The sequence below is a fragment of the Rhineura floridana genome, chromosome 2 (genome assembly GCF_030035675.1).
Source record: "Rhineura floridana isolate rRhiFlo1 chromosome 2, rRhiFlo1.hap2, whole genome shotgun sequence".
Classification (NCBI taxonomy): Eukaryota; Metazoa; Chordata; class Lepidosauria; order Squamata; family Rhineuridae; genus Rhineura; species Rhineura floridana.
The window spans coordinates 19,253,272-19,274,032 of NC_084481.1; the positions used below are offsets into that span (position 1 = coordinate 19,253,272).

At 41.3% G+C, this 20,761-nt stretch overlaps 1 protein-coding gene across 3 annotated transcripts in view; it reads left to right on the top strand.

Moving 5' to 3' along the window:
* Nucleotides 1-20,761, top strand: part of ALS2 (alsin Rho guanine nucleotide exchange factor ALS2) — a 64,219-nt gene that overhangs the window by 40,351 nt on the left and 3,107 nt on the right. For 2 of the 3 annotated variants that reach the window (XM_061607975.1, XM_061607976.1), the window contains exons 18-33: nucleotides 602-804; nucleotides 1,374-1,439; nucleotides 2,988-3,086; nucleotides 3,612-3,776; nucleotides 4,446-4,557; nucleotides 5,223-5,300; nucleotides 5,414-5,547; nucleotides 7,739-7,906; nucleotides 8,738-8,855; nucleotides 9,517-9,674; nucleotides 9,954-10,076; nucleotides 11,649-11,825; nucleotides 13,824-13,869; nucleotides 14,522-14,583; nucleotides 18,760-18,909; nucleotides 19,820-19,916. In XM_061607975.1, the coding sequence (XP_061463959.1) occupies nucleotides 602-804; nucleotides 1,374-1,439; nucleotides 2,988-3,086; nucleotides 3,612-3,776; nucleotides 4,446-4,557; nucleotides 5,223-5,300; nucleotides 5,414-5,547; nucleotides 7,739-7,906; nucleotides 8,738-8,855; nucleotides 9,517-9,674; nucleotides 9,954-10,076; nucleotides 11,649-11,825; nucleotides 13,824-13,869; nucleotides 14,522-14,583; nucleotides 18,760-18,909; nucleotides 19,820-19,916 (1,956 nt within the window). The remainder of the gene's footprint in view (nucleotides 1-601; nucleotides 805-1,373; nucleotides 1,440-2,987; nucleotides 3,087-3,611; nucleotides 3,777-4,445; nucleotides 4,558-5,222; nucleotides 5,301-5,413; nucleotides 5,548-7,738; nucleotides 7,907-8,737; nucleotides 8,856-9,516; nucleotides 9,675-9,953; nucleotides 10,077-11,648; nucleotides 11,826-13,823; nucleotides 13,870-14,521; nucleotides 14,584-18,759; nucleotides 18,910-19,819; nucleotides 19,917-20,761) is intronic. The other variant, XM_061607978.1, reaches the window with a different exon arrangement.

Sequence of the window (20,761 nt, forward strand, 5' to 3'; positions counted from 1 at the left end):
AACCAAACCACAATCCATGGTTCATATGAACTCTAACCCAGGGATTGTGGTTTGTTTTCTCCCGGTGCTAGAGGTAGGAGCAAAATAGGTGTGGTTTGCTCATGCATAGTAACCCATGGTTTATGGCTTACTATGACATGCAATCTGAATATGTAGCACCTTGCTTTAGAAGGAGGATTGAACTAGATCTCTGGTTTTCCAATAGTGGTTTGTGACCCATAGTTAGACACTTCCTAACATATACCTGTGGCATCATTGCCAATTCCTTTTTTAAAAAAAGCTTGTATGTTTAGCTGTTTTTTAAAATGGAGAAAATCAGGCAGAGGATGATTGCCATATCATGATGGTAAATTAAAGAGTGAACTTGTGTTACAGGTAGAAGTTTAATCAGATCCTAAGCCTAAAAAGATTAAGACTGCTGGCCTAGATGAACTGTTGCAGTCCTGTGATTTTTATCCTTTATTGATTCCATGACACCAGTAGGTCTAAGACTAATTCCAGGTGATTCCTCAGTCTTCCCATAAAAGCAGTTGTGAAAAGAGAGAAGGAGAAGGACTAAGGGTAGACAAAACTTTGAATACTTTTACTGTAATTGTTTCAGACTAAGTGGCTGAGATCTATAAGTCAAGCAGTGGATCAGGCCTTAAAAGGGGCGTCTGACTTGCCTCCTTATGGGGGTAGTGGAAACATTCAGAGGCAAGAGCCCCCTATCTCACGGAGTGCCAAATACACCTTTTACAAAGATCCTCGCCTTAAGGACGCCACTTACGATGGTCGATGGCTTTCTGGGAAACCACATGGCAGGTGAAATTGTACAAATGTTCTTATGTACATGTCAGTTAACTAAGAGGACATTTTGTTTATCTAGATCTGTAGCAGAAAACCAACCATAAAATCAAGAAAACAATAGTAGCAAGCAACCCCCCCCCCAAATCAAGGAATTCTCACCAAATGCATGGAGCATTGTGGTGACTGCTGTCATTACAGTATCCCTTGCGTTTGGTGAAAATTGTTGCTAAAAACATGTCCTCTAAAGGAGGATTTCTTCCAAAGCATGTTGGTAATGGAATAAACTATTACAAGCACCTGAAGCTTTTTTATCTCTCCCACCTGCTTTCCCCTCCCTCCCAAACTTACAGCAGGTAAGAATGGAAAAAGAGAATGTAAAGAAGTTCTGTAATAAAGCAGAGCAAGATAAATTAAAAGCCTCCAGTTTTATAGCAACTTAACCCTGAGCTCTAAAACCTAGCCCAAAGCAGGTCATTTGTTTTGTCAAGATGTAATAGTCCTTGGAGAGATGCAGTAGTCCTGCATAAAGTGTAATATGGTGATTTAAATGAATTGGTCTAATTATGGTGCTCTGTATATTTCAGGGGAGTCTTGAAATGGGCAGATGGAAGGATGTATTCTGGCATGTTCAGAAATGGCCTGGAAGATGGGTAGGTACAAAGAGCTGAGCCAAGCATAACTTGGATACAACCCATATTTACCTGGGAGTAAGTCCCAGGTACGCAGTGGGGCTTACTTCTGTGTAGACTTGTATAGGATTGCAGTTTTAGTCGCTGTATCAAACAGCTTGTATCAACTCTCATTCCCCTGGGTGCATTTTTAAAATTTTTTGTCTTGGGCAGATCTGTGTGCGTGTGAGAAGTCTGAATGGTGCTAAAATAAAAATATGCCCATACAGTGTTCATGCAACTGTTGGATTACAGTAATTCTTCGCAGCTGAAGCTGTTGAACGTGATATGTACTCTGCTGGACAGGTAGTGGATATGACAACTTATATAGCCATGGCATTAAACAGAAGAATGGCTTCTAATGCACTTCATAGGAAGCTGCCTCACTACCAAGTCAAACTATTGATCCATCTAGCACAGTACTGTCTAGTACTAGCAGCAGCTCTCAGTTTCCTAGCCCTACCTGGAGATGCCAGGGATTGAACACTTAGATCTTCTGCATGCAAAACTTGTGCATTTCTACTGAGCTACAACCTGTACATAATGATTGCTATATATTTCCAAGCACTTGGAGGTTATCATATAAAATAAGTTTCTGGTTCAGGTTGTGGAAAAATGTGATAAATATGGTCTGGATTTGGTGGTTAGCAATCTCGTTTCCCCTTTCTACCCATATGCTCCTCTTAACCTCCAGTATTTTCAGACTTAACAACCCTTCCATTGACCCAAGTGTTGAGGAAGTCAGTGAGAATTTTGTAGATGTCATAGTAGAAACCAGTGTGTAAGCTAATTTTGACTTTTTATTATGAGGCAGTGTCAGTCTGAAAAATTTTAAAACAGTATATTTTGGATCCATCAGTAAGACACTTTGCTAAAAGTGTTAAATGGCCATAAATTGTATGTAGCCTTCTTTCTTGACTGCTGAAGATGCTAGTGCTGTGATTTTTATCACGCCACCTTTAATTGTCTGGAACAGTGTTCTTCAACCTTGGATCTGCAGATGTTGTTGGACTACAACTCCCATCATTCCTAACCACTGGCTATGTTGGCTGGGGCTGATGCAAGGTGAAGTCCAACAACATCTGTGGACGCAAAGTTGAAGAGCACTGGTCTAGAAAGTACTGTGACATAAGCTCTGTTCACTCATGAAGTCAATGTGATGTCAAAAATAAAGCAGTCAGTTTAAATTGCATGCTGGATCAGTATATTATGGGGAATTAAATGTATGTATCCACCACTTTAGATACTCTTGAATAAGAAAGTGATAGATAGGTGTTCCATAAGTGCATATCATATAATTCATAAACTGCCACTCCAATTCATGTATAATACATTTTTAGTATTATTCTCTGTATGTTAATAAGAAGTAAATCCCACTGTGTTCAATAGGCCTTTACTACCAAGTAAATGAGCACAGGATTGTTGCCTAAGCTATAGGTCTGATGATAGTAATTGCAGTAACTTTGGATTATTCTTTGTGTTTTTGTCCCCTAGTTGTTCAGTGCTATTGCTTTTTTCCCATATTGACAGGTATGGTGAATACCAAGTACCAAGCAAAACACTGAACAAGAGTGACCACTATGTTGGATATTGGAAGGAAGGCAAAATGTGTGGACAAGGCATCTACAGGTAATATATAGAAAACAATGTAAGGATTATTTTGAAGGTTATAATGTATGATCCAAGACAGAGTAGCATTGAAACCACAATGGACTTTCATACGCAATTTATCTGCTTTGTGGAAAGCGCTTCTATATAGCAATAGCATGAAACCTATATGTACATGGTCATGTGTGACAGCATAACTCACATGCACATTTCATTGTGTGAACACCTCCTGGGAAGCTACATTTGGCCTGTGTTCCACAAAGTGAAATATACACGTGTGCACAGCTGTCTCCTACAACAGTCTACACACAGATATCATACCATCTCTTTAGCCCTGTTTGCGCTCTTCTACACAGTCATGCTACCCACATAGACAATACATAATCCACAGTACAACACATCATATTATCACCAATGGTTATAAGAACTGAAATGCCCGTTCCCCACCCACCCCAATACATTACTGAGAATCATCTTCCAGTTTTCACATTCCTGCCAAAATTGTTGATTTATGTGTGCAGAGAGAGAAATGCTCTTTTATTACAGCTATGCCACTGGAGAAGTGTATGAAGGGAGCTTTCAGGATAACATGCGTCATGGCCATGGTCTCCTCCGTAGTGGGAAACTGACATCTACCTCTCCTAGCATGTTCATTGGTCAGTGGGTGATAGATAAGAAGACTGGATATGGAGTATTTGATGATATCACAAGGTAAATCGGGGTGGGGAATCTTTTTGGCTCCACGGGCCAGATCTGTATCAGAATTAGCCTCACAGGCCAAATGTGACAGGTGGGTGAGGCCACCCCACCTGTCAATCACATAATGTCAGATGGCTGTTGGGTGCTTGGGAACTGCAGCATGGGGGAGAGGAGAAAGAAGCCTGCAGGTTTGCTTTCTTTGGCTATGAGTTCCTGTTTCCGGCAGAGAACAAGCACATGCAACCAAACTGAGCAGGGTTTAACCCCTGCTTGTCAGCTGTTGAATTGGAATTAAATGTTGCTGCATTGACTGCAGACAGTGTAGAATTGCACAAATGATGTCACCTGATTGCCAGGTGGGTATGGCTTGGGGGAAATGGCCTTTCAGGCCAAATTGGACCTTCTGGAGCCTGTCCATGAACTGCATTTAGGCATCTACAAATTTTATAAAAATGATTCATACATTGGAGTTTAAATGTACAATGGTTTATGGCCCCCTACCTCATTATAGAGTTCTGATGTAACTCTATTAATTGCTGGAAAAGTTGCTGAACTGTGTGACCAGTGAGGCAGGATGTCCATTAATTAGTTCTGAGTGGAGTAGAACAGGAGATGATATGGTGAGCCTTATTCCTTAATATTTAGATTGCTTTGGACAGTAATGGCTTCTTGTCTCTTCAGGGGAGAAAAATATATGGGAATGTGGCAAGATGACCTTTGCCAGGGCAATGGAGTTGTGGTTACACAGTTTGGACTCTATTATGAAGGAGCCTTTAACAGCAATAAAATGATGGTGAGTTCATTACAAGTCAGTGTCTTACAGCTGAAGGAGTATTCACAGTGGTCCCTAATTTTTTTCTGCTTTTTGCTATTCAACATATCGCATTATAAACGCATCTCCTTTTTCAAAGTACTGGGCTGGATCCAGACTACCACATGAGCAGAGTTCCTCGGCCAATGGTGGAAGGGCAGAGTAGGCCATTTTTGCCAGTTACTCCTCTACCTGCAGCCCCCGTGCCCTCTGAAATCTGCTCTGGAGGATTGGAGAGCTGACCAGAACAGTGCTGGGTGTTGCAGAAGGAAGGAGGAATTGGTGAGCATTGCCTTCTTCTCTAGTGGGCACCAGGACACCCCCAAGTTGCTATTGTCTTCCTCTCCTGTTGCTTGAGGCAGGAAAGAGCTAACACTCCAAAGGACTCTCACCTTAGCCCCTCCCACAGTGTCGATTTGTTTTCCTGCCTGGCTTGAGCAGTACTCTTTTCCCCGTTGGGAGTCTGTTGGATTTCTGTCCTTGCCACAAGTCTGGATCCAGCTCATTGACTCGTCCATATCTTTGTATAATGGTTCCTGTAAAGATGTACATCTTCCTGCATTCCCCCACCCCCAGTAACAATCTACATTTATAAGTGAATTACTCAGACCATAGTTTTGTATTGATCATGATACCTCTTTATGCAGGGGACTGGGGTTTTGCTTTCTGAAGATGACACAGTGTATGAAGGAGAGTTTTCAGATAATTGGACCCTTAATGGGAAGGTTAGTAATTCATATTTTGGGGTGACTGCTTTATTTGAGAAGAACAGTTTTTAATGAACGAGTTCATTCTTTTTACTCTTTTCCCTCTACTCCCCCTCTTCCCTTCCTCAAAGGGAACTCTGACTTTGCCAAATGGAGACACCATTGAAGGTATTTTCAACGGCGAGTGGGGATCTGGGATAAAGATTACTGGAACCTACTTTAAACCCGGTTTATACGATCATGAAAAAGACCGACCCAAAACCCTGTGAGTGGATGGGAGTTGGTTTCTGTTCAAACTATATTGTGCCTTTGTATGGAACTGAGCACTAGCACTGGTTCAGGTGCAAAGTGGATTGCAGATCTCCCACCTTGTATTGCCTTGTTTGCCCAATTCTATTTATTTATAACAAGCTCTTTGGCTTAGTTAGACAACAGGGGATAGTGCAGTTTCATTGTCCAGTCCACATGAAGATTTCATATTTGAGAGGGAACACTGCAGTTTTTGTTCTGCATTCCTTGGAAGGCAAGGGAGCCAATGGATAGAATGCTTTTTTTCCCTTTAAAAAGGCTAAGGTTTGAAAATGATGTAAAGAAATTATGAGATCTGAGTGCCTGATGACTAATGTGGTGAAAATGAAAATGTGCTAGTAGTAGTTTTGGGCTGCAGTTGGTCATTAGTACTTAAAAGGATCTGTGCCCTTACAGAGGCAATAAAAATAGAAGTACCTATAATCGGAACTGGAAATGCACTATTCAGTGGTTGGAAAAAAAGCTGCACAACCCATTGTGATTCATAAGGGATGTTGTCAGTCATTTTTGTAAATCATCAAAGAGATTCTGTTGAGGAATAGGTCACACATCAGACTTGTGCATAGTGTATGATTGTCACCTCTGAAGAGCCTTTGTATGGCTGTCAGTTTAAGTCATACACTACTCAATTGTACACAGCTGTAGTTTTTGTATTGTTAAACAAAATGTATATCTACTTTATATTTATGGACTGCATAACTATTTTTCACTTCCCTCACCCTACCTTTGGCTTTTCTTTATGGTCTCAAAAGCATTGCTCTTAATTAGTTTCGACAACTCTGATGCCCAAATCTGAATGTGAAGCAGGCTTCCCTGCTGAACAGAATATAAATTCTTAGGGAACTGCTTTTTCCTTACCAGGGGGGTCTGTGAATAAATGTATGTAGGTGTCTCTGAAGCAAGGATTTGTTGGCTGTCCCTTTTTAAAAGCTGTTTTAAGTTCAGTTGTTATTGGTATGTGTTTGATTTTTCTAAGAAAGGGTTAATGCCACTCACCTGTCTAGCATAACATAGGGAGAGGCAGATTCTCTGCTTTCAATTAAAGGACTTGAAATTACTTCAAAATATCGTTAAAAGAATGCTTCTGTCTTCAGTCTCCATTTCTTTGATCCTTACCAGCTCAGCTTTCAGCTTGAGTGCAATTACTGCCCCGGTTATTGACAGGAGAAAAAAACAACATTCATTAATGGATTGCTTCCCATGAAACATCCGAGAGCAATGAACAATAAAAACAATTTCAACAATTGTCAGCCAGCCCAGTATAATTAATGTGTCCTATTAATTCTTCTAATCATTTCATTGTTAAAACAGCAGGCCTGAGGAGTTGAGGCATGGTGAAAAACGAATAGGAAAGAATTATAGTCTAAGGATCTGTAACCAAGACAATCAGCTTGCATCATCCAGAAGCAGAAATTCGCACTAAATTTGCACGGTTCCAACAGCCTGAGCGTCTTGTCTTTCACTAGGGAGAGAAGCATCTCGCCCTTTAGCTGATGAAGATAGGGTGAAATCTAATTAGTTTTTTAATCCAGCTAAGGTGTCCACTAACTTCAAAGGAAGCATCCCTCTAAAATAAAACTGTTGCAGAGGGATAGGGGACCCTCCAGAACAGGGAGTGGGACTGCAGGGCAAAGGGGGAATTGGAGAAAATTGCCTCCCCTTCTCTTAGGTTAGTGGTCTTGTCCACTGGATCAAAAGCATTGGATTTCATCCAGTGTCTTGAATGGATACAAGCGATGCCTAGAGAGAAAACTCAGAAGTCAGAGGGAGGGGCAGGAAGCAAGGGAGAAAGGATCAAGAATGTGCAGAATGTCAGGTGCTGGACTTCAGTGCCCTGTGGAGCCCTTTGTAATGCAGAAGCAGAATGTGATAAACAGGACCAGAATAAATGAGGCAGTTTTCACTTTGTTTGAATAAAGGAGTGTTTAGCGGTTATTTGGTGCAGAATTTGGGCCACCTAGCTTTTCATGAACTCGTTAAGGGTACAGAGACTACTTTTGAGAACTCTTCTTTCAGTTTTCTGTTTCCACCCTGCCCCATCTCACCTTGGGATGCTCTAGAGCAGCTTTTTGAAAAAATTGCTGATCTGCACATGTCTTAAGATGTTTCATTGAGAACTGCAATTCTTGTGGTTGAAATGTTACCAGGCGGAAGCTTGGAAACCTTGCTGTTCCTGCTGATGAGAAGTGGAAGGCGGTGTTTGAAGAATGTTGGCACCAGCTAGGCTGTGAGCAGCCAGGCCAAGGGGACAGGTGGAAGGCTTGGGATAACATTGCTGTTGCCCTGACAACCAATAGGCGACAACACAAAGACAGGTTAGTAGTGTAGGGCAGAAGGATTTCAAGAAAAAACAGGAAAAATTCTAATGTGGAGTTTAGTCATCATTTTAACTTCACTTCCAGATTTAAAAAAATGCTTACTGGGAGTTTACTATGGATATATACTGGAATATATGTAGCTTTATTGCATTTATATGCATAGATTATGGACACATTTTATAAAAATCTGCCTATTTCAAACTTTCAGATACTTGTGCAATTCTAACATATTATGAATCTATTGGGTACTGATAGAATGCAAGTATGGTAGCGAGAGCCTCTATTTAGCATTGTTCATTACTTACTATCCATATTTTTATATTGAAGAAATTATAGGGGCAAAAAATCTAAAGTTAGGCAGAAGAAAATAATTCAGGGGAGATAGGAAGGTTAGTAGCAGATTAGAACAAATAGCTAGAAAGAGGTTACACCAGTTGGCAAGAACTAAGGAAAAGTAAATTATATAATGGCGCACGGAAAATAAGGAAGGCAACATCCACACAAGTGACCCTTTGATAGCTGACAGCTGATATATTGGAAGAAGAAAAGTATAACATTGGAACACTTTAAAAAATCTGTAGCACTGGGAGATTAGGAAACAATAATGTAGTTGTTCTTGGAGACAGGCAAAGGGGGGTGAATGTGGCATTATAATGTTAGATGAGGAAAAGCAGAGTGTTGAAGATGAAGAGCTAAATAAATTTTGTTAGTATATTTGTGTTTCTCAAGCTTCATATGATTTAGCTCCTCACAGTCTGTTTTTTGTAGCTTCTTGGCCTGTGTGTGTTTGCTGTATAGGATATAACTATATCACTTCTGTTGTTCCAGCCCAGAACTGTTAAGTAGGTCGCATGCACAAACCTTGGAAAGCTTGGAGTTCATTCCAAAACACGTTGGTGCCTTCACACTGGAAAAATATGACAGTATTAAGAAATATCTCATAAAGGTATCACAACTCTTATCTATAAGTTGGGAGTGAGCGCTCACAGCTTGCTGTTCAGATTTCTCAGCCAGCATCAAAGGAAAATAAATGGTTGTTGACATCAGTAGTGTGGTGATGGCAGTTTTGCCAGCTACTTGCTTTTGAATCACAGTTATCAAACTTATTTTAGCCAGTGAGTCTGTCTGTAGAAAAAGGCTGTACATTCCAGAATACTGTTGCATGTACTTCCATGATGGGAACATCCCTAACAGTGCATGTTTACTCCAATGTAAGTTCCACTGTGTTCAATGAAGCTTGCTGCCTAATAGGCATGTTTAGAATTGTAGTTTGAAACTACATTTGCACTGAAAAGTGTAGATTTTTGTCGTGAATTATAAGATTGTAAGAGCACCATTTCCAGTTCTTCCCCTAGCCCTGCTATAAATACTTAAGAGATTGCAAGTCTCTGGTATAACTTTCAGATAATACTGTAAGAGCAGTAATATCAAACAGTAGCTTCTCTTTTTTTGTATGAGATGCGTAGGTTATGTATTTTGTCTTTTAAATTATTTATATTGTTTGAATTGCCACTACTTTAAACAAAGAGCCTTATATAAATATGAACCTTGTAGTTGAGGTTCTGCTGGTTTATGTAGGTGTCTGATTCTCTGATCCATTTTTTCAGGCATGTGATACTCCTTTGCATCCTTTGGGAAAACTTGTAGAGACCCTAGTAGCTGTATACCGGATGACGTATGTAGGAGTGGGAGCCAATCGCCGGTTGTTGCAGGAAGCAGTACGGGAAATTAAATCCTACCTCAAACGCATCTTTCAGTTGATCAGGTAAGAAAAAGCAGGTGAAGTTTGTCTTTCATGTATTGTAAAACTTATATCCCACCTTTCTTTTGACAAACATTCAAAGCAAACATATTTAAAATGGATAAAGAAATACATTTGTGCAAAAAAGTAAAGCATCAAGCAACTGACTTGAATTGCTGCTGAGTTCCCCTGCAAGGAAGAAAATTGGAGAAAACTGTGTTTGAAAAATTGTAGCAACTCTCAGTAAGAATTTTTAACACATTTTGTTGAGTTGTTTCATCTTGTGCATGCTTTGTTTTAAAGATTCCTGTTCCCTGATCTTCCTGAAGAGGGCAGTTCGATTCCACTTTTGGTGACGGAGACCAAGGGAAGGAGATCCTTCTGTAGTGGAAAAAATTACTCCAGACCTGACTCTCCAGAACCAGGGTATGTAGATAAAAATCTGTTTTGAGATGCTTGAATCAAGATTTCATTTGTGCAGGAGCCTGTCTGGAATAAGCAGATTGGTAGCTTCACCTGGGAACAGCACTGGGTCTTCACTGTGGTCTGCTTAGGACTGGGCAGGAGGTGGGTCCTGCCCTCTTCTTCATAGGATAGCTGCCTACAGTGAGCAAAAGGAGGCACAGAGAGTAACATGCAGTTGTTGGTCCCTGGAAGACATGGTCTTGCTTTCTGCTTTTTAATTTCAGGGTAACTGGCAATCAGGGCAGAGTGTCCTTTCTGACATGGAGGGGGAGCTCTCTGCAGCTCCTCCTTTTCTGGGCAATGGCTGGGGCTAGGCTGGGCCTCTCCTTGCCATGGTGATGTTCCTGAGGGGGATGTGTGTATGTTAGTACTTGCACCTCATATTGTCCCTTGTTTATTGGGCCAATAACCATATTGTTAAAAGGATCAACCCCCCACTACTTCGGGCTTTAGGTGCTGCAGTGTCATCCAACACGGACAAACATTTAAGCTGTTCATGAATAGCTGTCAGCACTAGGGATGGGGTTTGCTACATGGTTCCAATCCGCTTGTATTCCAATTGTCCATCGTTTGATCCCGATCCGCCCTTTTTTTGTTCCCGCTTGCTCTGCACTTGCCAGTTCGACCTGCTGTTTGTGTTTTTTTGGGTGATTCAATGAGTATTCCCCCCCCCCGGTGACCAAAAAATTTCATAGTTGTTAACGTAAATACTTGTGTAAATGATGACAGTATATGACATGATGTTTTGGCAGTGGGAAAAATTGTGTAATTTTTAGGTAGCTTATGTGAATGATCACAGTGTTCCATGTGGTTTTTTCCTATCTACATATCAATGAGGCAGATAATCACCTTTGAGTCTGTCTCTTGCCTCGGGCTAACTGATGTACTGCTTAATGATTCCACTCCCTCTCACTATTCAGTATTCTTGAATTCGTTTGTCAGCAGCACTGCATCATCATCACCACCACCACTAGTACTACCTCGTATTTTTGTTCACACACCATTCTTTTTGTAATATATAATGGTGATTGTTATCATACCTGCAGTTACAGATGCAGCAGCTTTGATTAAGAAGATAATTACGTAAAATGGGGGGGGGGGGTTTAAAAAAATCTTGCCGATGGCAGGATTTGCGGCTACAAAATAGGTGCTGATTACAGCTGCAGCCAGCTGCAAGAAATCAATGCTGGTCCAAAAGGATAGGGAACTGTTGAATTCAGTTAGAATCTGGTACCAAATCCGATTTAGCGGATATTCTCCCCCATCCCTAGTCAGCACCTAGAGCTCAAGAACTGAATGGGTGATTGCTCGTGATGGAAAGAGGTACAGAAGGCAGGAGGAGTGACTTTTAGATCTCTGTGTGCACACACACACACATAGCTTCCTGGTGCTAATTTGCTTTTTTTCCTCAACAAGGCATTCATAGGGGGAAGGGGGAAGAGTTTTCAACCATATAATAAACCTTACTGTGAATTTCCACTTGTTCAATATAACATCTACAACATTTTTCTTCAATTACTTTTTTCCCCCCAGCTATGTGGTCACAAGCTCTGGGTTGCTGCTTCCTGTGTTGCTACCACGACTCTACCCTCCTTTGTTTATGCTGTACGCCTTAGACAATGAACGAGAGGAAGATGTTTACTGGGAGTGTGTTCTGCGTCTGAACAAACAACCAGACATGGCTCTGTTGAGCTTTTTGGGAGTGCAAAAGTAAGCACGCTTCAGCATATTAACTGAATACCCTGATTCTAGCACAAAAGCAAAAATGTGACATTTTCCCCTTATTAAAGAATACAGTACTTGTTTCCTGTTTGTTACTGGCTTGTGATTGTGTCCTCTCAAAAAGCCGACCTAGAGCTTTCCAGAGCCATTTAGCCAAATGGCTGAGATTTCCTTGTCCTGATGGCTTTCATATGGCTATATCTCAAAGAAATGTGCATTCTTAACTTAATTGATATTTGCAGTAAGCCAGCCTTCCCCACTTTGGTGTCCTCCCAGATGTTTGGGACTCCAGTTCCCATCAGCCCCCAGCCAGCATACAGATATGAAGCCCTGGGGAGAAAACCAGAATAATTTGGAGAGGAAACTGGGGGTGGGGGTCTTTGGTTTTTCCACATTTTCAGAAAAAAACGACTTTGGGGGGAAAAACTTGTTTTCTGCCAAACTTTTCTGGAGTTTTTTCTTCCAGGTCTTCACGTCTCTAGGCCACCATGGCCAATAGTCAGGGATGATGAGAGCTGTAGTCCAACAACATCTGGAGGACATAGGGTTGAAGAAGGCTGCCTTAAGCTATGTCAGAAAGTTCTTGCTTTGATCCCCTCTTTTGACTGATCACTTTACTAAGGACCTGAAACCTCACTTCCATTTTTATAAGGCTGTAGTACAGTGTTTCTCAACCAGTGTGCCTCCAGATGTTGTTGGACCACAATTCCGATCTTTCCTGACCATTGGCAGTGCTGGCTGAGGCTGATGGGAGTTGTGGTCCAACAACATCTGGAGGCACACCGGTTGAGAAACACTGCTGTAGTAGAAAACAAATTCCACGGATACCTGTGCCATTCAGTTTCCTTGAGTTGTTTGGGAGTTGGGTGGTATGAGAGTAAAACTGCATTTGGACCCTCTAATGAGCTCAAGTTTACTTTGGAAATAAATTAGAACCAGGAAGGAGCGTCCAGTGGGTTAAAAAGTGGCTACAGTAAGCCTTCGTCTTTTTCAAGCTTAATTGCTATACAGGGGCAGTTTTAAGCAGGAGGAGATCACAGCGCAGGGGAAGCATTAACCCACCCCCAGATGTGACCCTCTCCTCCCAAAAAACCTCCCCCTCCTATGCAGTTCTTAGGCTTGAAAGCAGGCTCCAGTTGGAGGCTTTGTCCAAGCCTAATTGCTGTGGAGGGAGTGGAGTGATGACAGGAGGCATGGGTCAGGTGGTGGTGCCCCATGGGCCAAAAGTTACCCACCCCTGCATAGACGAGCACAGACTGCTTCTGATCTTGGGGCAGGCTTCCTAAGAACCTTGTGTGTGCTGCTGCTGCATTTCCTTTCTTTGATTTATTAAAATATTGTATAATGAGGTGATGTGGTTGCTGGAGACTGCAGGTGCAAAATCCTGTTGTGTGTTCAAATTAAAAGGAATACTGTAGTGTGATAAACGTCTTGATTTATATGTTGGATTGTCAGTGTCCCAAATGGTGGTCTCTCATTTTGCTGCTGCTTCTAGCGAAGTGTTCAGCAAGGCCATTTCCCACCAAGCCCATTGCCTTTCTTTGTTTACCCATTCCTCGCATTTTGTGATGCTACAGGTGATGTTCATGTTCTTCCTCTCCTATTTTTTTCTTCATTTTATACAAACTTAGCAATATATCCAGGAGAGAGAGAGAGAATATTCCCATGCCTCTCTTTTTCGTGGTAGCAGCAGCAAACAGGAAACAAGGAGGAACAGAGGCAGCTTCTCCTCATCTTGTGCCTGCTTGCCCTTGCTCCATATCCAGGCCTAAGATGGCTTCAGCCCAGAAAAGATCTCTGAAATTCCTTATGCACTGCCTCTGATCCCTCCAAGGCTGCAGCTTTTCAGATTTATGTGTTGCTTCACCTTTGCACAACTTTGCCCTCTAGGTGTTGGATTTGGTGTAGGGGGCGGGTGTTGTGTGTTTAAAGTTCTTTCTTCCATGATAGGAAAATAATTAACTGTACTCATGATACTTCTTTTAGGAAATTTTGGCCAACCAAGACATGTATACTTGGTGAACATAAAAAGGTATATTTCATTTGCAGTATTCTGAACTGTGTATTTCTTTGCTAAGCTTTTGAATTGGATCAATGAAAATGGCAGTCAGTGTGTGCGTGTCAGTTTTAATGCGTTCTTGTGGTTAGCATTTAAAACTTTCTTAATGATAATATCAAACTTTTATAGTGTACAGTATACAGTTCTTCCAGAGACGATGCTTGGGCTCCAAGAACATGTAACATTTATAGTTATCTTCCTGTCTTTATTTCATATCTGTGATTTATTAAATGATCCCCCCAATCATTGCTTTATTAAAAGATATGCTCTAATTATGCATTAGTTATGTACCATAAACAAAAGAAAAATGAATGTGTCCTAAATGCATAGCCCTACTGATTTGTCATCTAGTGTGTAGCTAATTTGCCAATTTAAACTTAAAGCTCACAGCTCTGATCCAAACTACTGAAAATTCCTTTTTTCTCACTTGAAGTAGCCGTCTCTAAACTGGAGTTAATGCAGAAACTGAATAATTGGGGTGCTCTAGAAGATGAGGTTTATTGTAATCTTAATTCACCTTCTCTGATTATATCTAAAATTGGTGTGCTCAATTGTTCTTTTAAATGCAATATACTGTTAGAGACTTAAGTTGGCAGTAATTGTTGGTTTTCATTCTTGTGCTTAGGTATTGCCAAATACAAAAGATGCCTGTTTTGCTTCAGCAGTGGAGTGCTTACAACAGATCAGGTAATCTCAAATTTAGACTATTGTCCTGCCTTTCCAGTCCTAGTCAATAGGCTGCAATCCTAACACATTTGCTAGGAAGCAAGTCCCATTGATCACAGAGAGACTTATTGTCGAGTATACATGCATATGATTGAGCTGGAAGCATATAATGTAAATAGTACTGAAATATTACTGTGTAGGGCAGCCTTCCTCAGCTGGAGCCCTCCAGAGATTTTGGACTATCACTCCCAGCATCCCTGACCATTGGGCATGATGGCTAGGGCTGAGGAGAACTGAAATCAAAACATTTGGAAAGCACCAGCTTGGATAATGCTGATGTGAGGGTTTAGCTTTGAATTTTGCTTGTCAGCCTTGCTTTTGTTTTAGGCCAGATTAAAAGGTGCAGGCTTCCTCTGTTTATCTGTGCATACACAGTAGTGTAGTAGCAAATTCCGAAGTGCAGGGTGCCTTCTTGATAGTCACAGCCGTGCCCCTTCTAAGACTATATAACCTTCTAATAGATTATAGAATAATATGGCCAGGTTTGAATACTGCTTTCTGTTTCTCCAGCCTAATGCCTTCTCCCACAACAACAGACGTCCCAAGAAGCTAATCAGCGTGAAAGGGGAGTGTGTTAGCTACTGAGAAGAGTCTTCTCAATGTCTGACTTCCTTTCTTTCACTTTGATTGGCTCCAATCAGCAGGAAAGGACAGGGAAGCATGTTATACTCTTTTCAGTGGCTAACACACTCCCCTTTCATGCTGATCGGTTCATAGGATGCTGGAGACATTGGGACCCTGCTCCCAAAAAAGTAAGGGGTCTAAGACCCCTGAGAACCTGGAAGACTACACCCCTGTGCATACACGAATCCTTTGTTTACGTCAAGATGTCAGAAACTAGTTTCTGTTTCCTGTCTGTATGGAACATTTGGGTTGTCTGTCTGATTTTCTTAGTCCCTTGGAAGGGGTTATACTGGAGAATGAGGTAAAACAGAATTCACTAGCAACTGTTTTCATTTCCTCATTGAAATCCTTTATGAATATATATTGCCAGTGTACCTTGACAATGAGGAGACAAGCTCTCTGTCTAGAAATATATGCGAGGTGTAAATCAGGATTTGGGGTAATTGTTGTGAATAGCTCTTAGATCTGAAAATGAAGAAAACATTGGCCAACTAAAGATTTCAGCACATCAGATTTCAGACATTCTAACCAATAGAGATGTTTTGGTGGATGAAGTGGCAGTTACAGGAACTCTGGGGGAAAGTGACCACTCCACACTTGAATTCTTGATTTTAACAGAAGCAAAAGCTGAAAGTAGCCATATGCACACCCTGGACTTCAGGAAAGCTAATTTTAATAAACTCAGAGCAATTGTAAGTGCAGTTCCATGGCAAGTGACCCTAATGAGAAAAGGAGTCCAAGATGGGTGGGAGTTTCTAAAAAATGAAATTCTAAAAGCGCCATGGCAAGCAATTCCAACAAGGAAAAAAGGGGGGAAACAACAGAAGAAGCCAACGTGGCTTCACAAAAAGCTTAGAGATGACCTGAAAACAAAAGGACACATACAGGAAGTGGAAAGAAGGCCAGGTTACAAAGGAAGAGTACAGGCAGGTATCACGGAATTGCAGGGATGGTGTCAGGAAGGCTAAAGCTGAGCATGAGCTGAGGTTAGTGAGGGATGCTAAAAGCAACAAAAAAGCTTTCTTCAGGTACATCCATAGTAAAAGACAGAGAAAAGAAATGGTGGCACAGCTACTCAATGAGGATGTCAAAATGATAACAGATGACAAAGAAAAGGCAGAAGTGCTCAGTTCCTACTTTGGCTCAGTCTTCTCCCAAAAAAGGGTCTATGACCCTCCCGGGAAACATGAAGTGGAAGGGGCAGGATTGGAGCTTGAGACTGATAGACAAACGGTCAAGGAATACCTAATCACTTTTAACGAGTTCAAATCAGCAGGGCCCGATAAACTGCATCCTAGAGTATTGAAGGAACTGGCTGAAGAACTCTCAGAACTGCTGTCTATTATCTTTGCGAAATCATGGAGGACTGGTGAAGTGCCAGATGACTGGAGGAGAGCTAATGTTGTCCCTATCTTCAAAAAGGGCAAAAAGGAGGAACCAGATAACTACAGACCAGTCAGCCTAATATCAATCCCTGGAAAAATTCTGGAGCAGATTATAAAACAGTCAATCTGTAAGCACCTTGAACACAATGTAGTGATTAGTAGGAGCCAACATGGATTTATGAAGTACAAATCCTGCCAAACGTATGTCGTTTTTTGATCGGGTAACCTCCCTTGTAGACTGTGGGAATGCTGTGGACATAATATATCTCGACTTCAGCAAAGCTTTTGACAAAGTGCTTCATGATATTCTGATTAGCAAGCTAGCTAAATCTGGGCTGGATGGAACAACTATCAGGTGGATCCACAGTTGGCTCTAGAATCCTATTCAAAGAGTGCTTGTCTGGGCAGAAGTAACGAGTGGGGTACCACAGGGCTCAGTCCTCGGCCCAGTGCTCTTCAACATTTTTATTAACGACTTGGATGAGGAGGTACAGAGCATGCTTATCAAATTTTCAGATGATACCAAATTGGGGGGCACAGTTAATACTGTGGAAGACAGGAACAAAATTCAAAGGGACCTTGATAGGCTGGAGCATTGGGCTGAAAACAACAGAATAAAATTCAACAGGGATAAATGCAAAGTTCTACACTTAGGAAAAAGAAACCAAATGCACAGTTATAAGATACTTCGCTCAGCAGTATGACATGTGAGAAGGATCTTTGAATTGTCATTGATCACAAGCTGAATATGAGCCAACAGTGCAGTGTAGCTGCAAAAAAGGCAAATGCTATATTAGGCTGCATTAACAGAAGTATAGTTTCCAAATCGTGTGAAGTATTAGTTCCCCTCTATCCAGCACTGGTTAGGCTTCATCTTGAGTACTGCATCCAGTTCTGATCTCCGCACTTCAAGAAGGATGCAGACAAACGAACAGGTTCAGAGGAGGGTAAAAAGGGATTGGAAAAAAAAGCCCTATGAGGAGAGAGTGAAAGAACTGGGCATGTTTAGCCTTGGGAAGACAAGACTGAGTGGAGATATGATAGCACTCTTCAAGTATTTGAAAAGTCGTCACAGAGGAGGGCCAGGACCAGGACCTATTCTTGATCATCTCAGAGTGCAGGACATGGAATAATGGGCACATGTTAGAGGAAGCTAGATTTCAGCTGAACATCAGGAAAACTTCCTAACTATTGGAACAGTGTGACAATGGAACCAATTACCTAGGGAGGTGGTGGGCTGTCCAATACTGGAGGCATCCAAGCGGCAGCTGGACAGCCACCTGTTGGGTAGGCTTTAAGCTGGATTCCTGCATTGAGCAGCGGGTTGGACTTGATGACCTTATAGGCCCCTTCCAACTCTACTATTCTGTGATCCCCCCAACATCCTATTCAGTGGGATTTAATTAGCACAGCTTTAATCAGCTTTCTTGATGCACTTTTTGTAAAGATTTCCTAGTGCATATAATTTGACAACAAGCTTTGAAGTATTAAGCATGGGAGAGGGGGATAGGTAGAGGGTGACTTGAATACGAGGGAAGAAATTATATTAATGTGCTGACTGAGGGGCATTTGAGAAGATAAAAAAGAAAGGGAGAAAGAAACACGAGAGGAAAATAAGAACTTGAAAAACAGTGGCAGGACTCAAGAGAGTTTAGGGGTAGGGGCAGCTTTACTTTGGACACCAGCTTTTGGAGGGGCTGGGAGGGGGATGGTACTGCCAGAACAGGAAAGCTAAAAAGCACCTGTGCATGTGCTGAACTCTGTGTCCAGCCTGGTTTGAATCATGAAATTGCATGTCTAAGCAATGAAATTGCATCCCTAGGTAAAATATTGGCATAATATTCCTAGATTGCCAACCATTATAAGCCAATCTTACAAGAACATGTTAACTAAGTTTTCTATCAAAGCTCAGAATTGCTAATTTACTCAGTATAAAACATTCCAAAAGCTTTTTTTTTCTTTCAGTCTTGGAAATGTGCATCTGAGGGTTTTTTTAAATTTTCATTGGTGTTGCATGTTTTATTCTCTCACAAGTCCAAATAATCAGAGTACAACATTGATTCACTTTTCAAAAACAAGATAACATAATGCCTTAATTTTGTTTGGTTTTTAAATGTCTGTCTAATAGTACAACTTTTACACCTGCTGACAAACTGAAGGTGATCCAGCAGACTTTTGAGGAGATCTCACAGAACGTACTTGAGATCCTTCATGAAGATTTCCTTTGGTCCATGGACGATTTGTTTCCTGTTTTTCTGTATGTGGTGCTACGAGCCAGGTGGGCACCTTTTAGCACAGTACTCCCTGATCTGTTACATGGGGGTGAGATATACCTTTGCTTTGGGGAATAAAGTGTCATGTCACCTCTTTATTTATGTGATTATTTCACAGTTGATAGATGTGCACTCCAGGAAAGGGAAACTAGTTGAATGTCCCAGCACTGAGGCTAAAAGCCAGGAGAGTGCAGACCCACCAAAGATATGCAAGTTCACAAAATGGTGTGGGTGTTCAGAAGGAAGGGGGGGTTGCATTGCTCATCGCACACAATATCCATTAGTTTACTGGGATCTTTGTACATCTGCATTACAGCAGTGGATGCTCTCTTTGGGGAGACCGTCATATTTTTCCAGGTACAAAATATACGTATTGAGAACCTGTGATTACCCCTACAACATGAGGCTCCACCTCCGTAAAAGGCATGTGGACTGTGCAAAGCAAAAGTGCTTGTATCTTGCTCTAAAAACTGATCATGCATAAATGCCCTACAAATGTGAAAATTTGGAACAGGTCACATACAATTGTGAGAGAACAACATAGTGAGAGAACAATCACTGTAGAGGCTCAGTGACACCACTGTTGTATACTTAAGTTGTCCTGTGGCTGTTCACATACTGGGACTACAATGCCTCCAGGGACACAGCCACATGATGAAAATTTAGCACATGGTAACATCTATCTGAAACGATGTGATGTGTCCATGTTATGTATTAAAAAAAATCACATACATGTACAATGATAGGCTTGTGCAGAAACCTAAGTTTCAAAGACTGGAAGGCTAGAAGATTGTCTATTCTGCTACAGAGTATTACAGAGCAATATGGAGAAATTTGGCTTTCTGTTTCTTTCTTGCCAAGTTCTTGTGAAATAGTGGCTGGTTGAATTAAATAGATGTTTTCTTTGTGTGGCAGGATAAGGAATTTGGGTTCTGAAGTGCACTTGATTGAGGACCTCATGGATCCCTATCTCCAACATGGGGAGCAGGGCATTATGTTCACAACTCTGAAGGCAAGCCTTAAATAATGTTATTTATGATGTTCAACTAGTATTTATTCTGTATATATCAACATTTATATCTAGAACTGTTTGTTGGATCTCCAATAAGTTTTGATAGCAAAGATGAGGTCCACAGACTTTAGCCCTTAATGTTGTAAGCAGCAGTAGCTGCTAACTAGGAAATATAAAAACTACAAAGCTGTATTAAAATGTGCAAAAGGTTATAAGGAGATGGAGCATTATGCTGACATTGCTCAAAGTTAAACATGTATTATCTAGTTTCATGGGAGTAGACATGAAAAGATACTTCTTGGTAAAAAGAACCAGACCATAAAATTGTATAACTTGATAGAACTGGTTGCATGAAATAGCCTTTATGTGGTGCCACTCATTGGAGGAGAGCTCATAAAGCAACAGCACCACTGATTACATGAATCGTATCCGTATTTAAAGGGGTGGAGAGGAGAAAATAGAAGACCCTAACTATTGCCTATTGTCAGAGTTGGATCTAGATTAACAGTGCAATCCTGTGCATCTCCATTCAGATGTATGTCCCACAAGCTTATTCCCTACTAGTCTAAATTAGTTCAGGTAGCCTCAGTGGCACGGAACGCTTTCTACCATCTTCGATTGGTAGCCCAGCTACGTCCCTATCTGGACAGTGACGACCTCGCCTCAGTCGTTCATGCTCTGGTAACTTCTAGATTGGACTACTGCAATGCGCTCTACGTTGGGCTGCCCTTGAAGACAGTTCGGAAACTACAGTTAGTCCAGAATGCAGCGGCCAGATTGTTGACGCGGACCAGAAGGTCCACTCATATAACACCTGTTCTGGCCCGTCTGCACTGGCTTCCTAT